The sequence below is a fragment of the Elgaria multicarinata genome, chromosome 8, assembly GCF_023053635.1.
Source record: "Elgaria multicarinata webbii isolate HBS135686 ecotype San Diego chromosome 8, rElgMul1.1.pri, whole genome shotgun sequence".
NCBI lineage: Eukaryota > Metazoa > Chordata > Lepidosauria > Squamata > Anguidae > Elgaria > Elgaria multicarinata.
This window is the reverse complement of record NC_086178.1, coordinates 33658224-33683297: the sequence shown is the minus strand read 5'-3', so window position 1 is coordinate 33683297 and position 25074 is coordinate 33658224. Positions and strand designations below refer to the sequence as shown.

Sequence of the window (25074 nt, the reverse complement as noted above, 5' to 3'; positions counted from 1 at the left end):
CCTGTCTTCTCATTATGTGGCCAAAGTACTTCAGTTTTGCCTTTAGTATCATTCCCTCAAGTGAGCAGTCTGGCTTTATTTCCTGGAGTATGGACTGGTTTGATCTTCTTGCAGTCCACGGCACTCTCAGAATTTTCCTCCAACACCACAGTTCAAAAGCATCTACCTTCCTTCGCTTAGCCTTCCTTATGGTCCAGCTCTCGCAGCCATAGGTTACTACGGGGAATACCATTGCTTTAACTATGCGGACCTTTGTTGTCAGTGTGGTGTCTCTGCTCTTAACTATTTTATCAAGATTTGTCATTGCTCTCCTCCCAAGAAGTAAACGTCTTCTGATTTCCTGGCTGCAGTCAGCATCTGCAGTAATCTTTGTGCCCAGAAATACAAAGTCTGTCACTGCCTCCATGTTTTCTCCCTCTATTTGCTAGTTATCAATCAAGCTGGTTGCCATAATCTTGGTTTTTTTGAGGTTTAAGTATTCTATACTATTACTATAATAGTCTTACAGGACTATTCCACAAAGGCTAAAATAAGTTTGTGTTCACTGGTCATTCATGTATAAACTCTTTACGCGGCATCCCAGGTAAGGTGCTCAGTGTCACTGTACAGACCACATGCAGCTATGTAAGCTATTTGGGTGCACCAGCTGCAGCCAGCATGGCAAGCGGTCAGGAACGCTGGGAGTTGTAGTCCAAAATATATGGAGGGCACCAGGATGGGGAAAGTTGCCTTACGCTTTATTTCAGACTTTCCCTATCAGCCTGCGGTAATCTTATTTTAACATGAGCCTGCTTCTCTGTTCGTTTAAACTAGTAGGGTTTAAGGCTCAAATCGCTCAGGTGGAGCTCATCCCGCCGGAGACAAGTAGGGCTTCACCTGACGGACGCCTTCTTTCGCAAACTCTTAAAGCGACAGAAGCCCTCCTCCCTTTCGGAAGGCGGCCGCAATGTGTTTTATTGCCTGCGCGCTTCCGAGGGGCATCGCGCGTACATATTCCTCCTCCGCGTTTCTCTATGGCTGTTCCCTTTTTGGTCATCCTTTGAAGCCCCGCCCCTTCTGCTGGGCTCCGCCTGCCCGTATATAAAGGGACGAGCTCCGGGGAAAAAGCGAAAGTAGCTGGATCTTCGCGCTGGGTCTGCGGCACCATGGCAGGTAAGCGCGAAAGGCGCTTTCGCCCGAAGGGGTCTGGCGGTGCGCGCGTGTCCTTCCGTCGGTCCTGCAGTTTCACTGTCATCAGCCGGGGCAGAGAGGTTCTTGCACGGCCGCCCGGGCTGCCTCTCCGCCTCATTGCCTCGGGCCGGGCGTTACCTTCCAGCTCGGGGTGTTGGATTGACTGACTAGCGGCTGCAGCTGCTGCTTCAGCTTCTTCCGCGTCTTGGGTGCTGCTCCTGGAGCAGGAAGCGAAAGCGGCGCTCGGCGGCCCAGTCGCTGCGCGCGCTCTGCCTGGGGAGACCCCAGCTGCTCCCTTTTGGTCATGGCGGCGCCTATTTTTAGGCCGGCTCGTGAGCTGGGCTGGCGCGTGAGCCTGCGTGGCCAGAGGGGCTTGCATCGCTGGTGCACCCCAGAGCAATTCCTGTTCCTCGTAGGGGGATTCTAGTAAAGGTCACCATGTGAAAAAGGATACCATAATCGTCTTTCTCTCCTCCGCCCCCCTTAGCAGGTGATACTGTCTTGGAGGAGGAAGGACCTTCTTGCTTGCATAACCATCACCCCCTTCCCCTTCCTCTTATAAAGACAGGTCTGCCTAACATTACTTTTTGTACCTTACAGAGATGTTAATTATGTCAGTGTTTACCCTTCAGACCTGCTAGCATGTCTCGGACTGTGAATGATGCTGTTAACTAGCAAGAAAGATCCCCAAATGAGCTGTATAACTAGATCAGATGTCTGCAGGTCAAAAGCTTGCTATCTTGTCTAAGCTTCTGTGTAACCTATAAGCTTGCTCAGTTTCTAATGTAGCTGGCCCAGTTACAACACCCACCCCTATGGCTTTTATAGCCTCTCCTTAGAACAAGTATTGTGACTTTTCTTTAGCAATGTATTTTTCAGTTTGTGGCTTCCTTGGTTCTTTGAAAAGTGAATGAGAACTCATAAAACACCCAAAGCAACTTAAAGCACTTAATGGTACATCTTGGGCAAATTGGCTGTTCGCGTGTAGCTGTAGGGTCCTAATCATGATGAGGTAGTTGTCTGCTGTTGCAGGTAAATTTTGGCTCAAAAATGACTTTTTCCTCCAAATCCAACAACCAACGCCAGGTGTGAGTAGTACATATGTATTCTCCTGTGAAATACTGGGCAGCTGTGGGAAAGTGCTTATCACTGCCCAGGGATAGATGGGAGGGTTTTTGTGCCACTTGGGCTTCTTACTGCCAATACTTGTGGCCATTCCTCCTTCTCCCACCTCCTGTGGCTGCACCAGGGCAGAATGCGGTCTTTCCTCTTCTCTGCAGGATCTTTGGAGAAGAAGCACAACTGTAAACTTTTTTATGTGTCCCCCAAAAGAAGTTTTGCAGTTGTGTTTCTCCTCCAAGAAGCATTACATTTGCACTAAAGATGTGTAGGCAGGATCTACACTACTGCTTTAAAGCACTTTATAACAGTTTTGACAACTGTTGAGGCCTAGGACACACTGCATATACAATTTTCAAAATGATTTCAAAGTGCTTTAAAAGCAGTAGTGTAGATTGATTCATTCTGCCATGGACAACCTGCCTCCAGACTTCACAACCAGGCTGTTGCAGAATCAGTGCTGCTATTCCCAACTCCCTGACAATGACATGGAGAACTCACTCCACATAAAGATGAAAGAGTGATGTATGAGTAGGAGAAGGGTGCATCTTTGTGTGTTTAAAAAAATTCTCATCTGAAAAGGTTCTCAAAGTAGCTTACATATGATTAATAAAAACAAGGCCAGCTTGCAGGCATACTACATGATCCAAGGAGGAAGTGGGGGAAGCCAATTTGGGAACCCAGTTCTTAAAGTTAAATAATAGTACTTTGTCTTTCTATTGGCATTTTTGAGGCAGTTTAGAATGAAGAAAAGGAATTGATAAGTGTTCAGATTTTAAAGGAAGATCAATCAGTGATGGTTGTAAAGATGGCTAGGAAGTGATGTGATTGTTTCCTTGGTGCTTTCTACCATAACCAATCGATAAATGAAGGGGTAAAATTATCCATTAGTACTTTCAGGATGGAGTCCTATGCATGTTTAGACAGAAAAAAGTCCTGCGACTCCGAGCATTCTCCAGCCAGCCATGCTAGGAACTGTAGGAGTTCTTTCTGTCTAAACACATATAGGATTGCACCCCAAATGACTGAGTCATAGTGATCTCTTGCCTTCTGCAATAGTCTGCTTTCATTGTAGAAACCTCAATTTCCTTGCATAGATTTACATCCAGAGTAGTTCTTGGACTATATCTGTCACACCATGACAGTACGTGATGCATGAGTTTCATGATACTGAATTGGGGCATGTGAGTTGTTCTGTCCAAGTCAGATCGCTGGTCCATCTAGCTCTCCATTATCTAGCAGCAGTTCTCCAGGCCTTGGGCAGAAGTCTTCTCATCACTGCCACTTGATCCTTTCATTGGAAGATGCCAGGGATTGAACCTTCTGACTTGCTGAATTGTAACATAACTTGGAATGCTTTCGGGTTTCATAAACAACAGTTCCATGTCTAGTGGCTGGAGGAAAGTGACCACGAAGTTCTGTATGGGGCACTCTTCACTTTAAAGACATGTTGCTAATCTTGCCTTTCCACTTTCCCTCCCCAAAACCTATATTGATTTAGCAGTAAGTGGGAACCCACCCACCCCTTTATTTTTAGGTTATTGGAGAAATCCCTTACAGGTTCAAATGAGTTCAGATTTCTGTGAATCTGACCTGCAACTTTTTCTGACTTGTGATTTTTTTAAACCTTTTGGGAAGGTGGGGTTGTGCAAGTGTGCACTTGCACTGATGCACTTTAGCAAGCAGGAACTAAATTCTTGTACATCCCTCTCTCTCTCTCTCTCTCTCTCTCTCTCTCACACACACACACACACACACACACACCATCCCATCCCATCCCATCCCATCCCATCCCATCCAGTCATTGAATGGATGATGGAATAAAAGATCTGCAAAACACAGACAGAACAGAATTAACAATCCGTACATCCCTAGTTATGGTGACTCAATATTGTGTATTAATATGCAGGCATTAATAAGTTTGTATTAATATTCCACTGGGAAGCTTTTTTCATGGAGAAAAGAAAATACTCTGGGATGGGAAAGACAGAATTGGCATCAAAGCAGCTCTAGGTATTTGAAGAGGCCTTTTTTTCCCCCCAATGTCTTCAATGATAGAAAGCTATAAAGAAACTTATAGCAGACCAGGTTTGGTAGGGGCTTCTATCCATTCAGAAATGTAAGAGCATCCTGGATCAGATCAAGTTCAGCAACTTCTCACAGTGGCCGACCAGATTGATTTATTATTTCATTTATATCCTGCATTTTTTTTCTCCAAGGGACCCAAGGCGGCATACATAATCCTCCTCCTTCTCTCTATTTTATCCTCACAACAACAGCCCTGTGAGGTAGGCTGGGCTGAGAGTGTGACTGGCCCAAAGTCACCCAGAGGGTTTCCATGGCTGAGTGGGGATTAGAACCCGGATCTCCTGACTCCCAGCCCAACACTCTAACCACTACACCACACTGGCTCACCACAGATGCCTCCAGGAAGCCCATAAGCAGGGCATGAAGGAAATGACATTCCTATGCAATTGCCTTCTAGTGATTGTCATTCAATTGCATACTGCCTCTGAATGTGAAGACTTCATTTAGCCATCATGGTTTATGATGGAGCTATGTTCCATGAATATGTTTAAGCCCCAATATTCTAAAGTATTGGCCATCACTGCAACTTGGAACCAAATCCCATAAATTTTGAATCACAGAACACTTCCTTTCGTATGCCCAGAATCGACTGCCAGGGATTTCCATTAGGTGAGCTTGAGTATATTAGGGAGTAAACTACATTCTCCACACCATGGTTAATTTTCTACACCTCATTAAGTTCTCTATTGGTCATTTTTTTTTTACTAAACTAAAAGCTCCAGTTGATTTCTCATTGCCTCAGAAAGTTATTCAAGTGCCTTTTTCTGCAGCTCTTCCAGTTTTAAGTTCCTCTTCTGAGATGGGGCAATTAGAATTGTACAACATAGTCTGAATGTGACTGCATCACAGATTCTTGTAAAATTAATACAACAGTGGCTGTCTCCTTTCCTATGGAATTGGAAATAATCCCTAGACTGGATTCCCCCACCCTCCAACTGCTGTATACCAAATTAACTTCACTGAGCTACCCGCCATGACAGCCAAGATCTTTCCAGGTTAGTCATGACTAATTCAGTTCCAAACTTTGTCATTCAGCAGCCATAGTCTCAACTGTCTTACTGCTTAGTAAAAAAAAAAATACTAGCCAACCCAAACTCTCAAACCAATCTAAGGACTTCTAGAGCAATTGCTTCTGTACATACAATTCTGAACTCCATTTTAATTTAGTTATTGAGGGGGGGGGAATATTTCAATATGAAAAATTCTCCAGTGCTTTATTTTTCCATGGAAACTTTTCCATTTCATAAGTTCACCAATAACGATGGATAAAAATTGCAAATATAATATTGGCCAAGCTTGGAAGTTTCAAAGATGTAATTAATGTTTTACAGGTGATTCTAGTATATATTTGAGAGAATACATCTGTCACTAACATTCATATGTCTGGGTATAAAATACAACTTATAAGTAGTGACAGCAAAACTGAAGGTGCCTGAACAACTTCAGTGGAAGAGTTGCACTCTGTTGAAATACATGATACTTTTAGCATGTCAAAAAAGTTGGTACCTTTGTTTTTTCTTAAATGTAAACATTGTGAGGGAAGAATAGGCTATAAACCTGGTTCGCTTATCATAAACAACCCAGAGTTTGTTAACTGTGGGTTCATAATATAGCAGGAATGAGCGAGCATGCTGGCTATGACTGCCCGATTATTCCTGCTGAGTTAAACAACCTAGGGATGCTCCATCCCTAGGTTGTCTCTCATAATACTAATCCCATGAAGCTGATTAGTGAGAGATTCAGGACAAATAAAAGAAAGTACTTCTCTACACAGTGCATAGTTAAACTATGGAATTCGCTACCACAAGATGTGATGAGGGCCAGCAGTTTGGATGGCTTTAAATGGGTTGGATAAATTCCTGGAGGAGAAGGCTATCAATGGCTTCTAGTCCTGATTGCTATGTGCTACTTCCAGTACCCAAGGCAGTAAACCTATATGCACCAGTTGCTGGGGAACATGGGTGGGAGGATGCTGTTGCTCTCATGTCTTGCTTGTAGATTTCCCGTGGGCAGCTGGTTGGCCACTGTGTGAGCAGAGTTCTTGGTCTGATCCTACATGGATTTTCTTACGTTCTTGTTTATAGTGATGTCCAAACCTGGAATTGGAGGTTTTCGGGAAAGGACAACCCAGAATTGTAATGCATAATAAGGCTGCCCTTAAAGTTGCTCTGGAAGCTGGAGCTAGTGCAGAATGCTGCAGCTCGGCTGTTGTCCGGAGCTGCCCCTTTCCAGCATGTAACTCCTCTGCTGAGGGAACTGCACTGGCTGCCTATTCGCTACCGGGCCAGGTTTAAGGTTCTTGTACTTGTGTACAAAGCCCTAAACAACTTGGGAACAGGATACCTGAGAGAGCGCCTTCTCCCTACCAACCTGCCCGGTCACTGAGGTAATCCGTGGGCATGCTCCTGGTGGTTCCACATAGACCCATCCTCTGATTGGAGTCCACCAGGGGAAGAGCCTTCAGCGTGGTAGCCCCCCTCCTATGGAATTCCCTGCCTCTGGAGGTCAGGTAGGCGCCAACTTTGTTTTCGGCACCTCCTGAAAACGTCATTGTTCCAGGAAGCCTTTCCTTAATTACCAGCCATGGTTCACTTTTCATTTTGCTTCTTTTAAAATCTATTTTAAAGTGTTTTATTCTGCTTTTATGTTATTTTATCTTGTACACCGCTCTGAAATTTTGAATGTAATATTTATTTATTATAAATAAATAAATAAATAAATACAATAATTTGTTCTGGGGTTACAAGTCTGGGTTGTTCATCCTCCATCAAGCTCCAATTCCAGGTTTGGCCATCCCAACAAACAACCCAGGGATGGGGCGTTCCTGGGCTATGAACCAGGCCTTTGTGTTTAAATTCTTACGAATATTCTAAAAAATAAAATCTACATAATATAACATTTAAATTTCATTGTGTTCTTCAATTTCCCTCCTCAAATATTTCAGGTCAAATACTTGTTGTGTATTAGAAATAAATAGCATAAGGTACTTTCTCAGCTTTGTTTACTAAGCACAAGTAAATAAACATGCTAAATTAGAGCATCAGATTTTTTTTCTGCTGCAAACTAAATTTTCCCGTTAGCCTAACATGCATAGGAAAAATTCCCAATTCAAATTTTTCTGTAAAATTCACCTTTAAAGTGTGGTAAAAGTCTGAAGTCTGAGACTTTTTCACCATATCTGTCTGGTAGCCCTTTATTATATGTTTTGCCTTAGAATTAAATGGCATCTGCTTTTTACAGATGTGTAAGTTTAATGAATGCTCATTGTCTTGACCAATTGAGGCATTAAAATATGAACCTTACTAGATCTCTGTATGAAAGCATTTACCATGTAGCAATTTATGGGGAACTAATTTCTATTTTAACCCAATGAGCTTGCAGATTATCTGTGCATTAACTGACATTGCAATATGTATGAATATATCTTGCATGTTATCTACACTCAGATTTCCTGCAATGGGGTGTAGGGACCTGTACCAAATAAGGCTTTGCTTTACTCGGTTGGAGGCAGCAAGGTTTATAACTTCTAAACGCTGAAGGCTTCAGCTCACTTAATATTTCGAGATTGGAAGCTATGCTTCACGTGCTTTGGGATAGTATCATTGCCTATCCTTAAACATATTAAACTGGGACTGATAGAGACATAGCTCTTCCTAGTCCTGTTTCTTCCCTGTTACCTCTTACCAAACGTTTGGCTGTTGGGGAAGTAGAGCTGTGGGTGAGACTCCTGGCTTCATTTGGGTACCCCCAAGAATATCAAGATGTTGGAACACTAACAAATCTTTTTCTTTCTTTTTTTACTTTGCTGTATACCTCATCCAATACACGTTAGAGTAAGAGTGACCATCATTCCAAAATAATCTGTAATGAAACAGGGTCATGTTGTGGAGCCTTCCTAAGCAGGTTCACATGACTGTGTTTCTTCTGTAGTGAGTTTCAAATTGCCCCCATGTGATGTTAGTAAGCTTGGTTTTTGGTATCAAAATGTTGGTATCAAACAAGCCACTTCATGTTCTTGGAAAAAAATACTTTTGTTCATATATGTATGCAGGCAGGGAGTGGTTACTGAGAGGAAGGACATACGCAAGGCTGAACATCCTGTGTGGCCTTTGGGTGCTTTAAGTGATCACACCATGAGAGTGACTAGTCCACTTTCACCCTTGCATAACCTAAATAAAGGGTGCATTTTAGTGCCTGAAACTTCTACCTTCTTTCCAAAGACATCCCAGTGGAGCAGTGGAGCAGGCAAAGTGGAGCAGTGGGTAAGCAAATGGCACCACAGGGTCTTTTACTTTGGCAAAAGCATATGCTGCCTCCTAACTAACAGTGATAAATAGTGCACCATATGAAGTGTACTCGAAGTGTCTCAGACCAATCTTTCTCAATAGTCCTTGATTAATCCCTTTCTAAAGGTGATTGCTCTCATCTTGCCTACAGCTGTAAGGCAAAAGCGATAAGAGTAACAAAAGCAATCCAAAACCATTGAGCATTTCCAACATACCTAGGCTGATTGGTATTAAGGGCAGGCTATCCCTACTTTGAAAGCATTCCTGTGCGAAGGTACAACACTGAACAAAAGGCTATGAGGCTGCCTTAAACTCCCGTGGACACTGAGGTGCGGTAAGGAAAATGCTGCCCTAACTCAAGCAAAAACCATCACCCAGTGAGATTCCATCATATTATATTATTAATTGCACTTAATATGTCTAATTTAAATAAACACAAATTTCCAGCTTGGATAAAACAGGAGTGTAGCATCTTTGTTCCTGTGCAGTCAGCACTCAGCTGCAAGACACCCACGTCACATGTAGCCTCACCACCACTAGAATTCATGAATGGTGGCCCTGGCCATTGCTTGCAGCTAGGAATTTCAAGAACAGTTTGATAAATTCCTAGAGGAGAAGGCTATTAATGGCTACTAGTCCTGATGGCTATATGCTACCTCCAGCATCAGAGACAGTAAACCTATAAACACCAGTAGCTGGGAAACATAGCTTGGATGGTGCTGTTGCAGCCTGTCCTGCTTGAGGGTCCCTGGTTGACAGCTGGTTGGCTACTGTGTGAACAGAGTACTGGCCTAGATGGGCCCTTGGTTTGATCCAACATGGCTCTTCTTATGTTCTTAATCCAAGAGCACTCTGAAACTGCATGCTTGGTGCTGAGGGGATATTGAAATTTATCCATTATGGTTGCCCCAATGTTCCCTTTCCTGGTCAGAAGGCCTGACTGAGCTTGAGTTGGCTGGCCTTCCTCCAGGCCCTCATTGCAACCAAAGACATTGGCTAAGGATCAAGACTGCAGGACTTGTTCCTCTCCTGTCCAGCCCAATTCTGTCAGGAATGCCTATGATCTTGCTTAGCGCCCTGTCTTGAACAAGAAAGGGATGGGGGAGGAAGAGACTGGATGAACTTTGTAGGGAAAGTTCCAGGGTTACAAAGAGCTGCAGCAACCACTCACTCATGACATCTCATGAACAAGTGGAACCGCTCAAGGGTGGTTATTTTAATACCTCCTGAACAATAATGTCAAAGGCTGCAGGAAACTCTTGAAGGATTAAGAGCAAATTGCCCCTACTCTTGTATGTACCCAATTTGAGCTGAACGCTGCATTGGCAGTAGGTTAGGAACGTTATCCAGGTGTGCTTGATGCTGAATCATTCTCTAAAAGGGAAAGTTGGAGATGGGTCAGTACCTGGCTGAGATTCGGCATTCAGATTAAAACTTCATTTTTTAAAGCAGGGACTTAATAGCCATGGTTCTTTGAGGCCATATGGCACTTTGTCCTTTGTGAATAAAGAACCAACCACCCCAGCCAGCAAAGGATGTAGCCTCTTAGTACCTGGCTTTCAACAGCCAGAATTAGCTCGAGCAAAATTGCAGATCATCTTCATAACCACAAAGTACATCTACACTGGAACGTAGGGCTGATAGCCATGTTCTTGGTGAGTTGGTGCTGAGCTTTGAATGCCTCAAACTTGAAGTTGAAAGGACAAGAGTGCGAAGAGAAGTAACAGACTGTCTTTAGGCCCAATTATAAAGGACCATCTTGTCTTAATTTGAGCCTCCAATTACCAGTCCAAATCCTAGCTACTCCATAGACTAGAAATGTCTACAAGTTGAGTGCCATCTATTTTGTTCTAAAGAACAATAATAATGGCAGTGCTACTTGCTGGGTGTAACATAGCTTGTTTTATAGGTAGGTAACCTGGAGACTCCAGGCTTTGCACCACAGAATAGCTCTTCTAGATGAATATGCACCACAAACATGATAACTAGCAAAAGAAAGGCTTTTCCACCATGCCACTACCGATGTATTGTCCTAAGGAAAGTATATTCTAACCAAATATTTGGGGCAAAAAATTATTATAAAACCATGTATTCCAAGATTGCTCCACTAATAAAATAACCAACACTTAATTGCCTAAAAATGTTAAAACTGGATTGATACTTCTAATTTATAGTATCTTGGGGGAAATTGACTCCAAGTAGCATACCTATGGCTGGAGAATTAAAAGGTGCGAATACAGTATCAGGTGATCATAGTCTCATCGGCCATACGCATTTTGGAGCATGATCTATTTTAGCTAAAGCTTACACAATTGGAAGCCGATCAAGATCCTGTTTTAATAGCATTGGATCAATAGCAAAATTCATACATGTGTTGGATTTTTATCTAATTAAATCTTATTAAATTCTAACATTCCCAAGACAATGCAGCAGCAGCTCAAGTAGTGTGAGGCTCCAGCTAAGACAGGATAGTCCTTTATAATTTCCGTCTAGCTATAGTCTTAAGGTTTATATATCATATCTTAAAAGGGCACCAGTTTAAGTTTTGCCCATAAAAACATCTGAGCTATAACATAAAGGTCTATCTTGGTGATGGAATTTGCAGGCATAGTTCTAAACCTTTGTTCTAAGATCCATTTAGATCTATAGATCCTTAAGTACTGAAATACATGCAGAATAAATTTGTCTGCAGGCAACTAAATGGAATATGATGCAAGACTAAAGGTATCTATGTTCTCATTTGCTTAAGCAAAAAGTACCATGTGTTTAAGAAAATTAATAGAAACAGAGTTCCTGAGTTGGCTTCTTGTAGCTGGTCGAGCGCAACTTGCATAATTTGAATTGCTACATTCTTTTCCTAGTAATCTGAGAGGAGTAACGGTTCCCTTTTTTTGTAGGTAGTGTTTAGCTTGACTGGCTTAAGTCACACTTCCAGAGTAAAGTACATAGTTTAAAGAGGGCTTATTGTGTATCCACTAGTATAGTAATGTGAATACTGTTTTGCTCATCAGATTTGATCTGTTCAAGGTTTTGTATTTGGCCGCAGTCTGAGTCAAGATGGTACAGAAAAGATTGGGGTGGGTGGGGAGATCTCTTTATAACAGGATTCATAGCAGTTGTTTAAGAGTTGAAGCTTCATCCCACTCATTAGGGAAAGTATTCCAGTGTCTACAGTCGAAACCTTAAGGAACAAAATACTGGGTAATTGTAGATATACTGTACAGATCTTAATAGCAATTAAACATTTTGAGTGCGGGTGAATAATTTAAGATGCTTAGAATCCTAGAATGGCAGCTATTGCCCAATTGATCATTGTTCACTGTAGTGAACAATGATCTGTTACAAGAATGAAGCTACTAGGATGCTATGCACTAGTGTAAAAATGCAACCATAAACACAGGAATTCTGTTTTAGACTTGCCAGTTTACATGTTTTCTGTTATAGTAGGATGTTGTAAACAAAAACATCAGATATATCAAACAGCTTAACTGGGATTTGGTATTGCCAGCTTTTATGTCGCCAATTTGCAAACTGGAAAATACAAACACTTCTAGCTGAACTATTGGGTGGAAGTCTATGAAAGATCTAGACAATGCATGCATCTTATTGCAGAAAGCAAAGTAAAGCAGGCAACATTTTATCCCTGGCAAACTGAAATTAATGCCCACTCGTTATACAGAATATATTCTGTGAACCTCCTAGAATCCTGAATGTCCAAGCTGAACATGATGATGGGCCTCAAGGTGATTAAAAGCTATAAACAGAAATATACAAAAGTTAAAATATAATTAAATAGGTTACAATATTAAAACATTTAAAATATTTAAAATACATATTAAATTTTAAAAGTCTAAAACAGAGATGGAGGTTCACATTATTCAGCAAAGGCGTGCTGGAATAAGAAAGTTTTTGCCTGCCTCCAAAAACACATCAAGGAGGGAACCTGGGAAGGGAGTTCCAGAGCACTGGAACAGCCACCGAGAAGGCCCTGTCCTACCTGTGATGGTGGTGGGACCAAGAGAAGGGCCTCCCCTGAAGGTCTCAGAGGATGGGCAGGCTTGTAAGGGAGAATACAGGTTCCCACCCCCCAGATAACCTGTACTCAAGCCTTATAGGGCTTTATAGGTCATAGCCAGCACTTTGAATTGTGCCCAGAAACAGACTGGAAGCCAGTGGAGCTGTTTTAACAGGGGAGTTGTATGCTCCCTGTAACCAGCACCAGTCAGCAATCTGGCTGCAGCTCTTTAAACCAGTTGAAGTTTCCCAACGCTCTTCAAAGCCAGCCCCACTAATCCAATTGGGATGTAACTAAGGCATGTGTCACTGTGGCCAGGTCCAACATCTCTAGGAACGGGCGCAGCTGGCGCACTAGCTTTTACTGTGCAAATGCACTCCTGGCCACTGCTGAAACCTGGGCATCCTTGTCCACATCATCGGGCTGTACAAATTGAAAGATATCCAATAATACTGGACAAGTAGGTGCCAAAGTTACATCCACTTGGTCTGTATCAACTATAGCATCCGAGTCAGAGAGGATCCGAGTGATTAGTATAAACTGATGGAATGGATGTGCTTTGCTTTATGTATGTGGAATAAAGTCAACATAAAAGCTTTGCTGGAGTAGACAAATGTCTACCTAGTCCTATATCCTGTTTCCATAGTGACTAGTCAGATGCTTTCAGCAGGCTGACAAGGAGGGCATGAGGGCAATTGTCCTCCCTCTCTCTGTTTTTCAGAAATTTGTATTAAGGTATATGCTGCTGCTGAATGGGGAGGTTCTATTTAGCCTGAAAACTAGGGCCTGATCCAGATCAGATATTCTGTGCCTACTCTAGACTAAAAATGGAAAAAGTGTAGCTGCTAGATACAGATTTAAAGTAAGTAATGTTAAAGGGGGCTACATCTCAGTGGTAAAGCACCTGCTTTGCATGCAGAAGACCCTGGGTTTAATTCCCAACATTTCCAGGTAGGACTAGAAAAGAATCCTGCCTCAAACCCTGAATGGCCACGGCCAGTAAGTGTTGATGAAATTAGGCTAGATGGACTCAGTATAAGGCAGCCTTCTATGTTCCTGAAGTCTGTTTACTCGATCCTGCCATATTGAAACTACTGCCAGAATAAGTGACAAGGCTTTAAAATACACTGGGGCACTGACCACTCTCTTCCTAACTTCCCCAGTTCATATCGCTAACATGACTTGTGTGTCTCTTCTCCTTAAGACCAGTCTTTTGTGACGCTAGCCACAAACGATTCTTATGTGAAAGGAGCGCTTGTACTGGGATCATCGCTACGAAACTACAGAACAACAAAGAGGTTAACGGCGCTGATCACTCCCCATGTCTCAGATGCAATGAGGTAAGGTGTGCTACCTGAGAAGTCTGGCTCCAAATGAACAGGTGTGGTTTAAGTTGAAGGAGGTGGTGCTGATTCAGTCTGAGCCTGGTAGAAGGAAATAGAACCAGGTGAACAAAAGAAAGATAATTAATAAATTGTCCTTTGATCTCTTAATAAAAAAGGACTATACTTGGAAAACTAAAGTGGTACTGAAAGAAGTAACAATTGTGTTTAATTAACCATCTTTTCCTGTAAAATGTTAGCTTGAATTTTAAATATCATGCCTGGTATGTAAGAAACCTAACTGCATAGTAACTGGAACATTTAATATCCTGGTTAAACTGGATTGCCTCACCTCCATGTGCAGGATTTGGATAATGGGGATCTGTGGCCTGGCCTGGTGTGCTAAAATTGCATGTCATGGCAGCAGAAAAGAGATGCCAAGTACATGGAATGCTACTCCAAAAGGCTGCTCTTTTTATACAGAGGTTTGTGTTTAAAATTAGGTTTTATTTACTTAATTGGACTTTTATAGCATCTCCACCTTCCCCCCCCCCAACTCTGTAGCAGTAGTTCCATTTGCAGTACTAGTACTGCCCTCAATTCCAACAAAGCCTAAAACTGTGCTAGAGTTTCAGGAATTGATGTTATACATGAACAGTTCTTTCGTAAGTATATTCTTAGTGGACGCACTTGGAGGAAGGGTGTGTGTGTGTCATGTTACCTTTGCAGGCTCGTCCCCTCACCCCAGAGGCAACAACAGAACTCCCTAGCCATGTGATAACATCCCACACTGCAGCCCTTTCTTACGAGCAGCAGCGTTCCTAGATTCTAGAATATGGGGAGAAACTTCAACATTGTCTCATCTCTGGCCCCAAAGCTACAACAACATGGTCTCTCAACTTCCGACCCTACCTCCCTTAATGAAGGGAAGAGCAGAGTTGCAGTGGCTTACGTGATATGGAAGAAACACGAGAAGCATCCCTAACACACTGCTACTGCAATATTACTTTTTTTAAAAAAAGTTTCTGAATTTTAAAAGGCATCTCAATAATGAGAATTGAATGTCTCGGACTTTAAAGCATTACAAAAACACTGCTTATTGCATTAGTAGGATTCAGTCTGTTGTTCCTCTTACTAGAAACATAGTCACTTCTATGTTTTTGTAAGCATATAAATTTTATAAGCAACCCTTTTATTTCCATGGATGGTTTTTTTTAGTAGTTTATTGCCTGGAATTGTCCCTTTTGTTCACTATGGCATGCTATACTCTGCCTCATTGTGTCACGGATGTGGGTCTTTGCTGAGCATGTTCAGTCTATAGTTCCATTATTTAGGAAGCCATTGGGTGCCAGTTAACTACCTATAACTGATCAATACACTTCAAAGTGTACACCAAAAATTGTTTTAGGGGGATTCAACTTTTTTAGTGCTAGCAAGCATTAGTAAGGGAAAATCTTTTTTTGATCCTCCTTTCATTCTTACTAGAAATATACTTGTGCATAAAATGACATTAAGAGCCCAGGCCTCTGGGGATGGCTGTAAGCCTCCAAACTCAGAGGCTTACAGCCATCCAATGCAGAGCAAGAGGAGCAGAGAGCTGATCTTTGCTTCTATGCTTCTCCTCTGCAGAACTGGAGAGGAGGAGGTTGGGGAGGCCTAGGAATGTGGTGTAGACCAGCTTCCCCTCTACACCCACCGGTATGCCCCCATTTTCCTCAAAGCAGCTGGCACAATTCTCTCCAAGCTGGCGGAGAGGTGGAGGGAGCTCAGATTCCTGGCACTGAGGTCGGAGCCCTTCCTCCAGCTTCAGATCCAGAAATCTAACCTATCCTATGGCCTTCCCAGACTTAAGAGAGATGTCATTCTAAGTACCAAGTTCCCTATTTTATACACAGCTGACAGTTACACAGCCCTGGTGAGCTTCTAATAAGAACCTCCCGCATTCTAAAATCAGCACATATTTATACTTTTTGGTGCAGAACTTACTTCATAGCTAATATCTGCTGTCCTATAAAATAGGGCTCACAGTTTTAATTATTACTGTTATTAAACATTCCTTAAAAATTAGAACATACAAAAAAGCGAACACATAAACCTTTCAGACTAGATAAGGTCAATTTTGAATTATACCTTTGAGAAGATAACACCTTACTCAAAATTTGGCAAATAAATGTAAGTCTATAATTTTTTCTAAACATCTGTATAACAAGCTTTTTTATGTGCATGCCTTACACAATCTTTTTTGCTCATTAATTGATAAGCAAAATACCTTCAGTACACTTTTGACCTGTTCATTACTCAAATAACATTTTGGCCCCAAGTGATAGAGCTTTAACTCATCCTTTTCTCTTTGGATATCATCCAGGTCAACTTGACCATTACATTTTATCCCAGTTACCCAGAATTCATTGTGAACCTGCTTGTGAGCCCTATAATACAATTATTACTTTTTATGTATTTACGTTTTCAAATTTTTAATTATCATTAAACATTTGGCATTTGCATTTCATAATAAGACATCTTACATTGTTTTAAGAGAGGTCGTATTAGCATTTTTTTTCAATAGTCTCCCCAGCAAGTCCAATAAAGCAAAACTAGCTATTTCCTAATATTTAGGACACTTGTACCATAAATGAAAATTTCTTGTAATGGTCATCTTTAAGGTAAACAAGTCCCTGGCCAAAATCGCAAATAATCCTAAGGGAAACAGAAAGGAGGGAATATGCAAATTCCCAGCAGTCTCAAGCAAGGTCAGCGCCTGCACTTTAAAACATCTTTGCCAAAACATGACAGAGGAGAAACTATGTTGCATCAGCTTCATTTTTAAATGTAATCGTTGTCCCGAGAGTGCTGCCATGAAGCGTGTTCTCTAACCAACTGGGTATCCTAGGAACATCTTGGCCAGGAGTCTTGCACAGCCTCTTAAGAGTGCCGTCTTCCTTGACTCGTGCTGCTTAAAATAGCCAGCTGACTTATCAAGAGTATTCCTAGGTCTTTCTGATCCATATGTCTGTGTGGGTGTACACAGCTCCTATACATGTTCTGACAGCCCTTCGGTGCTCCTAATCCACTGCCTTTCAAGAGCATTATCTGAAGTCTGCATTCCAGTGCTCTTAAGTTAGAAACATGTTACAGGGCAAGTGCTATAACACACATTTCAAGCAAATTCCTGAAAGGCTTTTGAAGACACTCAGTCAAGGAATCTGCTTTTGCACAGAATCGGAGGAGGTGTGGGGGTAATATGTTTGAGAGCAAGCTGGTGGCACTGAAATTTGTTGTAACCTATGGCCATTCCTTTCAATAGGAAAGTATTGGAAAAAGTCTTCGATGAGGTGAAATTGGTGGATGTCTTGGACAGTGGAGATACAGCCCATCTTGCACTATTGAAAAGACCTGAACTTGGCATTACACTGACAAAACTCCATTGTTGGGAACTAACACAATATTCAAAGTGTGTGTTCATGGATGCAGACACAATGGTACGTCCTACTTAGTGTTTTAGAATGCATTTTTTTTAGCCGGAGCCATTTCAAAGTTGTTGGTACATGTTTAAAACAATGGCAACTTGAGCTCTGTGCATATTAAAAGTTGGTGAAATAGTTCTGTTGTACATGACACTGAATTTTTGTGGCAGAATGCACTAGATTATTGTGAGAGCAGAGTGTGCCTTTAAGCTTCTGTCTCTGCAACAGTAACATCTATCCCCTTTGCCAATATATGTGCAGTGATGTAATCCTAAGGAGGAAGCAAGGTTGCACCAGAATCCCCTGATGTTTGCTGTATTATTTATTTATTTAATTATTTATTAATTACATTTCTATAACGCCCAATAGCAAACTCTTGTGAACTCTGGGCAGTTCACAAAAATTAAAAACATTCAAAGTATAAAACAACAGTATAAAACCATAATATAAAATACAATATAAAAGCTCAACCAGATAAAAACAGCAGCAATGCAAAATTACAAATTTAAAACACCGTTAAAATTTATTTATAGACTGTTAAAATGCTGGGAGAATAAAAAGGTCTTCACCTGGTATCTAAAAGCATATAATGTAAGTGCCAAGCGAACCTCCTTAGGGTGCTCATTCCACAGCTGGGGTGCCACAGCAGAGAAGGCCCTCCTCCTGGTAGCCACCTGCCTCACTTCCTTTGGCAGGGGCTCACAGAGAAGGACCCCTGAAGATGACCTTATGGTCCGGGCAGGTACATACGGGAGGAGGCGTTCCTTCAGATAGCCTGGCCCCAAGCCGTTTAGGGCTTTAAATGTTAATACCAGCACTTTGAATCGGGCCCGGACCTGGACTGGCAGCCAATGAAGCTGGAAAAGGACTGGTGTGATGTGGTCTCGTCAGCCAGTCCCTGTTAGTAATCGTGCTGCCCTGTTTTGTACCAGTTGAAGTTTCCGGACCGTTTTCAAAGGCAGCCCCACGTATAATACATTGCAGTAATCCAAACAAGAAGTTATCAGAGCATGGATAACTGTAGCTAGGCTATCTCTGTCCAGATAAGGGTGCAGTTGGTATATCAACCTAAGCAGGCTGCATTGGAACCTTAGAAGCATCTCCATGGTCTAGAAAGCGTGACCTTCCCTCTTGGCCCTAAAGGAGTGGGCAGGATGCTTCAAGGCAATATTAACTGGGCCAAGGATGTTCTGGGAGCTGATTGTGTAGAGTGAAATGTGCCTTCAGCCTCAGTCCAAGGAAATATCTTTGCAAGTTTTAAAAAGTGCAGTATTCCGAAAAAGAAACCCTATAACATTGTATTCCTACTATCTTCCTACATACTAGGTTTTGTCAAATGTTGATGAGCTTTTTGAAAGAGAAGAGCTTTCTGCAGCACCAGATCCGGGTTGGCCCGACTGTTTCAATTCAGGAGTTTTTGTTTATCGGCCTTCCATTGAAACATTCAATCAGCTGCTACAACTTGCCACAGAGAAAGGCAGCTTTGATGGTATGTGTCTTGACTGGGTTATATTCTGAAGAATGGTGGGAAAAGCTCTTGTAAAAATGCTCTTCAGAGGTTGCATTGTGTGATTCAAAACCAATATACAGGAAACATTTAATGCTTTATAGGATGCTGTGCTTGTGGAAGCATTCTATAGATTGGGGTTTTATTTCAGAAAACCTGAATGTATGAAACATTAATAAGATTTCCTTATATTGCCTGCAGTGGAGTAGAAGGGAAGTAGGTAATCTGTCAATAGCTGCCTGCAATTTGACTGAAATAACTACAAGAGGAGACACTCTTAAAGCTTCATGGGGCTCTTTCTTCTAACTGCCCAAGAGCTTTTATGTAATGGATAGTGGCTCTTGTAGTACAGTGTGTTCTGTTTCTTGTAAAGCTAATGCTATTCTATTTTCTAGCTACAGTGACTTTATTGGACAAATGCACGTTAGCGCATTCCATAGGGTTCCAAGCAAAGAATTAAGCAGGCAAGCAAATTGCTATTTAAGCTATAGCTGCAATTGGATGGCTTTAGCTTAAAAGGAAGTCTGACATCCTTCCAAAAGCTGCTTCGGAGTCAAGAACATAAGAGCCATGCTGGATCAGACCGAGGGTCCATCGAGTCCAGCATTCTGCTCACACAGTGGCCAACCAGCTGTTGGCCAAGGACCCACAAGCAGGACACAGGTGCAACAGCACCCTACCACCCATGTTCCCCAGCAACTGGTGCATATAGGCTCATTGACTGATACTGGAGGTAGCCACTGGGGCTAGTAGCCATTGAGTTCTTGAGTGAATTGGAATTCACTGGCTTACTCGTCTGCTATCGAAGTGCCACTGCATACGAGCTGAGAGGATAGTAAAGACAAGGCATTTTTGGATCATCATGGAACACAAGACGCATTCCAGTTTGTGAAGACCAAGTAGGTCAGGGTTCTTTAGACCAAAAGTAGCACACAGGAAGCTGGAAGTGTTGTTGATTCTTGGATAATCCACATGGGTGACACATGTTCAAGAAATCCAGTCACGGGGTACTTGCTCATTGAGTACTTGAAGTAGTTCTAAGGTGGATTTCCTCACCTAGTGCCTTCCAGAAGTTTTGGTCTTCAGCTCTCATCAGCCCCAGCCAGCTTGGCCAGTGGCCAGGAATCCTAGGAATTGTGGTCCAAAACGTCGGGAGGGCAACAGGTTGGGGAAGGTTGTTCTAAGGTAAGAAAGGCCTATATTATATCCAGCTTAATCAGAAAAAGATGCAGCCATGATGCCAGGTGGAGTTGAGTACTGCTGGCTACAGCATGCTGGCGTGGGTGAAAGCACTTGGGTCAAGTGATAGTGCCCAAGCAAACAGAAAAGGGGGGAGGTGCCGGTTTGGCCTTGCATGGCCAAGCCGTTCTGGGTGCCTTGGTCTAAGCAACCTCCAGCCTTTCCTCCTGGGGTGTTGACTAGGATTGCTGTGCAACTGCTGGGATGATCCTCACCCATCTCTGCAGCTTCCAAGTTTAGGAAGAAGGCTGGCTGCCCATCACGCTTGCCGGAGGGAGGTGTCATGTTTTCTACAGAAAGCAGCACTTTTGAGGCTGGAGAGGGAAGTATCAGCATGTTTGGAGAAACTCTGAAGCTTACAGAAGTATTTTTTTTAAAAAAAAAAAAAGCCTAATGGGTCAACCTTTGGTTAGGAGGTGAGAATGCAGTATGACATTTTCTTACAGATTCCGCTAGTATATACTAATGCCTTGTACGAGGGAAAGCACTACCCAACTGGGCCGTAAATGTATTGTAGTTGGAGAGAGAATACTACAGGAAAGGGCCTACAGGATATTAGTTCAAGGATTTGCTAACATTACTCCCGCCATTTCTCGTGGCTAATAAGCTAATCTTTCGCTTATTCCTCTTTTTACAGCATATTTTTCATTTACGGCAAGGCTAAATTCCACTGCTTGTTACAAATGTATTTGCCCTCCATATTATTATTATTATTATTATTATTATTATTATTATTATTATTATTATTATTATTTCCTGCCTTTTTTCCTCTTACAAGGAATCCAAGAAGGCTTACATGGTTCTCCTCCTCTCTATTGTATCCTCACAACATTGGTTAGGCTGAGAGTCAGGACTGGCCCAAAGTTACCCAGTGAGCTGTTGATCAAGGACTAGAACCTAGATCTCCTAAGTCCCAGGCCAGCATCCTAACCAGTACACTGGCTATTGTGCAAAGCCTCTAGCAAAGGTTTCTGTATTTCTCATAGTATTTATTTATTTATTACATTTTTATACTGCCCAATAGCCGAAGCTTTCTGGGTGGTTCACAAAAATTAAAACCATAATAAAACAACCAACAGGTTAAAAATTAGAAAAGCCACAGGGGGAAGATGCTTGCTAGAGGAGCTATACTACTCTATTGAATGGTCCAAGTAGACGTGAACTGCCTAGGGAAAGACTATTGATGCAGCTTAAAAGCAAGCAATTGCTGCTATTCATAGCTGTGTAGTCAAGTTGGCTTTCATTTGTCATATAACACAATTAATGATAACACAGTAAATGACACTGTGAATAGATTACTACAGCATTATCAATTTTAGCTAGTCTTGATCATGGAAAAATTCTGAAGGTGTGTTCATATAGACAAAATTTGCTATGAAAGCACCGCTCTAAATTTGAGAATTATGTGTCAGATGAATTGCTTGCTGCCCTGTTCTTGCTGCTCTGAACTTGGTTGCTTTCTTGTAGATTTATCTGTTTCTATTTTGTAGTAGAATGCAAAACAAGAGGGGAATGCAAAATAAAAGTACTTATGTCAAACAGCAGGAATTATTTAAGACTCTGCTTTTGAACCACTTGACTGTCTCTGATGTAACTTAAGCATTGGCACTAATTAAACTGGCATAGATACTAGATGGCTTATAGTAAGAAGAATGAAGATGTCATGGTGTTTGTCTGGAACTAAACACAAGATGTTTTGTGCCTTTCCTGACTACTTTTCACTTAATATAAATTCACTTAGTTTTGGCCTAATAAGATAGTATTAAATTTTACCCTAAAAGCCAGTGTGTTGAATTCCATTTGAAGTGGAAACATTAAGGGGTGGGCTCTGGCACTAACCATGGTACATCTGAGAGCAAATCTTGAACAACATGTCTTTCAGCTCTGGGAAAATTGAAATGGAGCTGCTGATTTCTTAGAAACATTTTAATTTATTTATTTATATTACATTTTTATACCGCCCAATAGCTGAAGCCCTCTGGGCGGTTCACAAAATTTAAAACCATAATAAAACAACCAACAGTCTAAAAACACAAATACAAAATATAGTATACGGTACAAAATATAGTATAAAAAGCACTATGTATGGTACTATGTATGGTGCCTGACAGTTTTCTCCTTCCCTGGCAAATAACTAGCTCTCAGTCTAGATTACTAACTTTGGTACAGGAGATGTTCAATAAGTTCTGATAATAAGTAGTACTTTTGAGTGTATGTAAAGCAATCATAGTGTTTTCCAAGCTGATGTTACAGATCTATAGAAAGAATATTGCTTCAGAATTTATTTATTTATTTATTAGTATTACTTATCATAGAATAGCAGAGTTGGAAGGGGCCTAAAAGGCCATCAAGTCCAACCCCCTGCTCAATGCAGGAATCCACCTTAAAGCATCCCTGACAGATGGTTGTCCAGCTGCCTCTTGAATGTCTCTAGTGTGGGAGAGCCCACAACCTCCCTAGGTAATTGGTTCCATTGTACTGCTCTAACAGTCAGGAAGTTTTTCCTGATGTCCAAACGGAATCTGGCTTCCTGTAACTTGAGCCCATTATTCCGTGTCCTGCACTCTGGCATAATCAAGAAGAGATCCTGGCCCTCCTCTGTGTGACAACCTTTCAAGTATTTGAAGAGTGCTATCATGTCTCCCCTCAATCTTCTCTTCTCCAGGCTAAACATTCCCAGTTCTTTCAGGCTCTCCTCATAGGGCTTTGTTTCCAGACCCCTGATCATTCCTGTTGCCCTCCTCTGAACATGCTATACCCCTTAATATAATAAAATCCTTAAGCAGATCATATACATATTAAAAACACATATTTAAAATATACTATTAAAAATAATTCCAACTACAATAACAATACAAGCAGAAGTAAGATGGAGCAGCAAATGATTCATTGCAATTAATTACAAGCCAGGGAGAGCCTGGGTGAACAAATATGTTTTTAGGAGATGTTTGAAACATTCCACATTTTCTGCCTCTTGAACTGCACAGGGAAGGGTTTTCCAGAAAATGGGTGCCACTGCTGAGAAGGCCTGCCTTTGAGATATTATGTGGAAAGTAATCCCACATAGAGCTTCTAGCTTCTAGCAACTCCATAGGTGTCCTCCTGAAAAAAATCTTCATGCAAAATCCTAGCTTATATAAGCTATAAAGCTTTGCCTCCAGGGCCAGACAGTCAAGATCTTTAATATCTACATGAAACCACTGGGAGCTTTGGAGTAAGGCGCCATCAATATGGCGATGACAATATAGTAGGCCATCACAACACCCAGTTCTGTTATTCCTTGTCACCTAATACCAAGGTAACAATTGTTGCCTGGGTTCAATCATGGGCTGGATGAGAGTGAACAAACTGAGTTTGCATCCAAACAAGATGGAGGTGCTGATTAGCAGAAAAAATTAACCTGGGGGTTGGGATTCATCTTATTCTGGGAGGTGCTGCACTCTCCTGGAAGATCAAGTCCTTAGCTCAGCAGTGCTCTTGATCGTACACTGTCCCTGTATCTTCAGGTGGCAAAGAGTCCTTTTTAACAACTGGGCTTAGCATAGTAGATGAGAGTCTTCCTGACTTGGCAACCATCTGTGGTTAAATCGCATTTAGACTACTGCAACATGCTGTACCATTAAAGTGTCTCTGAATGCTCCAGTTTGGTGCAAAATACTGCGGGTAGGCTGCTAACCAGTGCACATCATCAAAACTCTGTTGCACCAAAATTGAAAGAAGTGTATTGGTTGCCAGTTGTTTTCTGGGCTCATTTCAAGCTGTTGGTTCTCACCTTTAAAGCCCTAAAAGGCTTAGGGCCTAGCTGCCTAAGGGATCTCCTGTCTCTGTGAACCTGCCCAGTTATTACAGTATGGGATGGCCTCCCGAGGAAACTGCTGCTCACCGAGACTCATTTGTCAGGCATGCAGGAAAGGGCTTTCTCCTGCATCACTCCGAGATTATAGATTGTCCTCCCTCCGGAGTTGCAATTGGTCCCCACTCTCTTGGCTTTTGGGTGTTAAAAGACATTTCTTTAACCCAGCCTTTAGTGTGCTATTTTAATGTTTTTAATAGTGGTTTATTTTTATAGTTTTATTTTTTCATAAGATTGTTTTCGTACTGCCTTGGTGGCCTTTTGGAGGGGAAAGGGTGGTTTTAGGAATATTAAAAAATAAAATCTGCTTGGGCGTGTCAGGTTCTGCTGTGGTTATGTCCGTGATCTTGTCCACAGCTTCTGCGTGGTTGTTGGAGCATCCTCACTAGGTTCTTAAATCAAATAAGGATGGGGGAATCACTGATGCTTGCGCACCCTGAGGTTCTCCGAGTTCCACCTCAAAGCTCAGTCTGGTTCGTTCTCAATTGAAAGTTCCTTTCCCCCTGATCTAACGGGAAATGTGTGCATTTGGATGTACCTTTTTTTCAAGTGTGCCCCCAAATGCTCTCTTTTTCCCCCCTGAGCTAAAGCATGAAAAATACATATGCGTTTTTCTAAAGTACACAGTTTGTGAACGACCATCACAAGCTCGGAAATTTGCAAGCTTTGCCCACAAAATGTGATTGCGGGTCCGAACAGAGCAAGTTTTGGTCTTAAAAGAATAGAAATGAAATTCTTGTACATCCCTGAAATCAAAGGTCATCAGAACAACCCAAGATTCTCTCGTGTAGGAAGCTGTGCTACTTTGAAAAGTAGTGTTGCTGTCTCGCTGCTCTCCATGCTCAGCTAGGCTGAGCTGGACAATTGAAGAGGTCCAGTGACATGAATGGCCACCATGCAACTTGGTATCTGTTGCTTTACAAAATAATCTGAAGGCATAGTGGCTCAGTTCAGACAGCACGTTTCTCAACGTTGGTTTTAGAACTCCACAGTGGGGTTTTTACACCACTG

The 25074-nt window shown here is 41.9% G+C and overlaps 1 protein-coding gene across 2 annotated transcripts in view; it reads left to right on the top strand.

Annotated features, from left to right (window-relative positions):
• Nucleotides 1-1113: 1113 nt before the first annotated feature.
• GYG1 (glycogenin 1) overlaps nt 1114-25074 on the top strand; it is a 32609-nt gene continuing 8648 nt past the window's right edge. For both annotated transcript variants that reach the window (XM_063132118.1, XM_063132117.1), the window contains exons 1-4: nt 1114-1152; nt 13883-14018; nt 17305-17479; nt 18791-18953. In XM_063132118.1, coding sequence (XP_062988188.1) covers nt 1146-1152; nt 13883-14018; nt 17305-17479; nt 18791-18953 — 481 coding nt within the window. In that variant the 5' untranslated portion in view covers nt 1114-1145. The remainder of the gene's footprint in view (nt 1153-13882; nt 14019-17304; nt 17480-18790; nt 18954-25074) is intronic.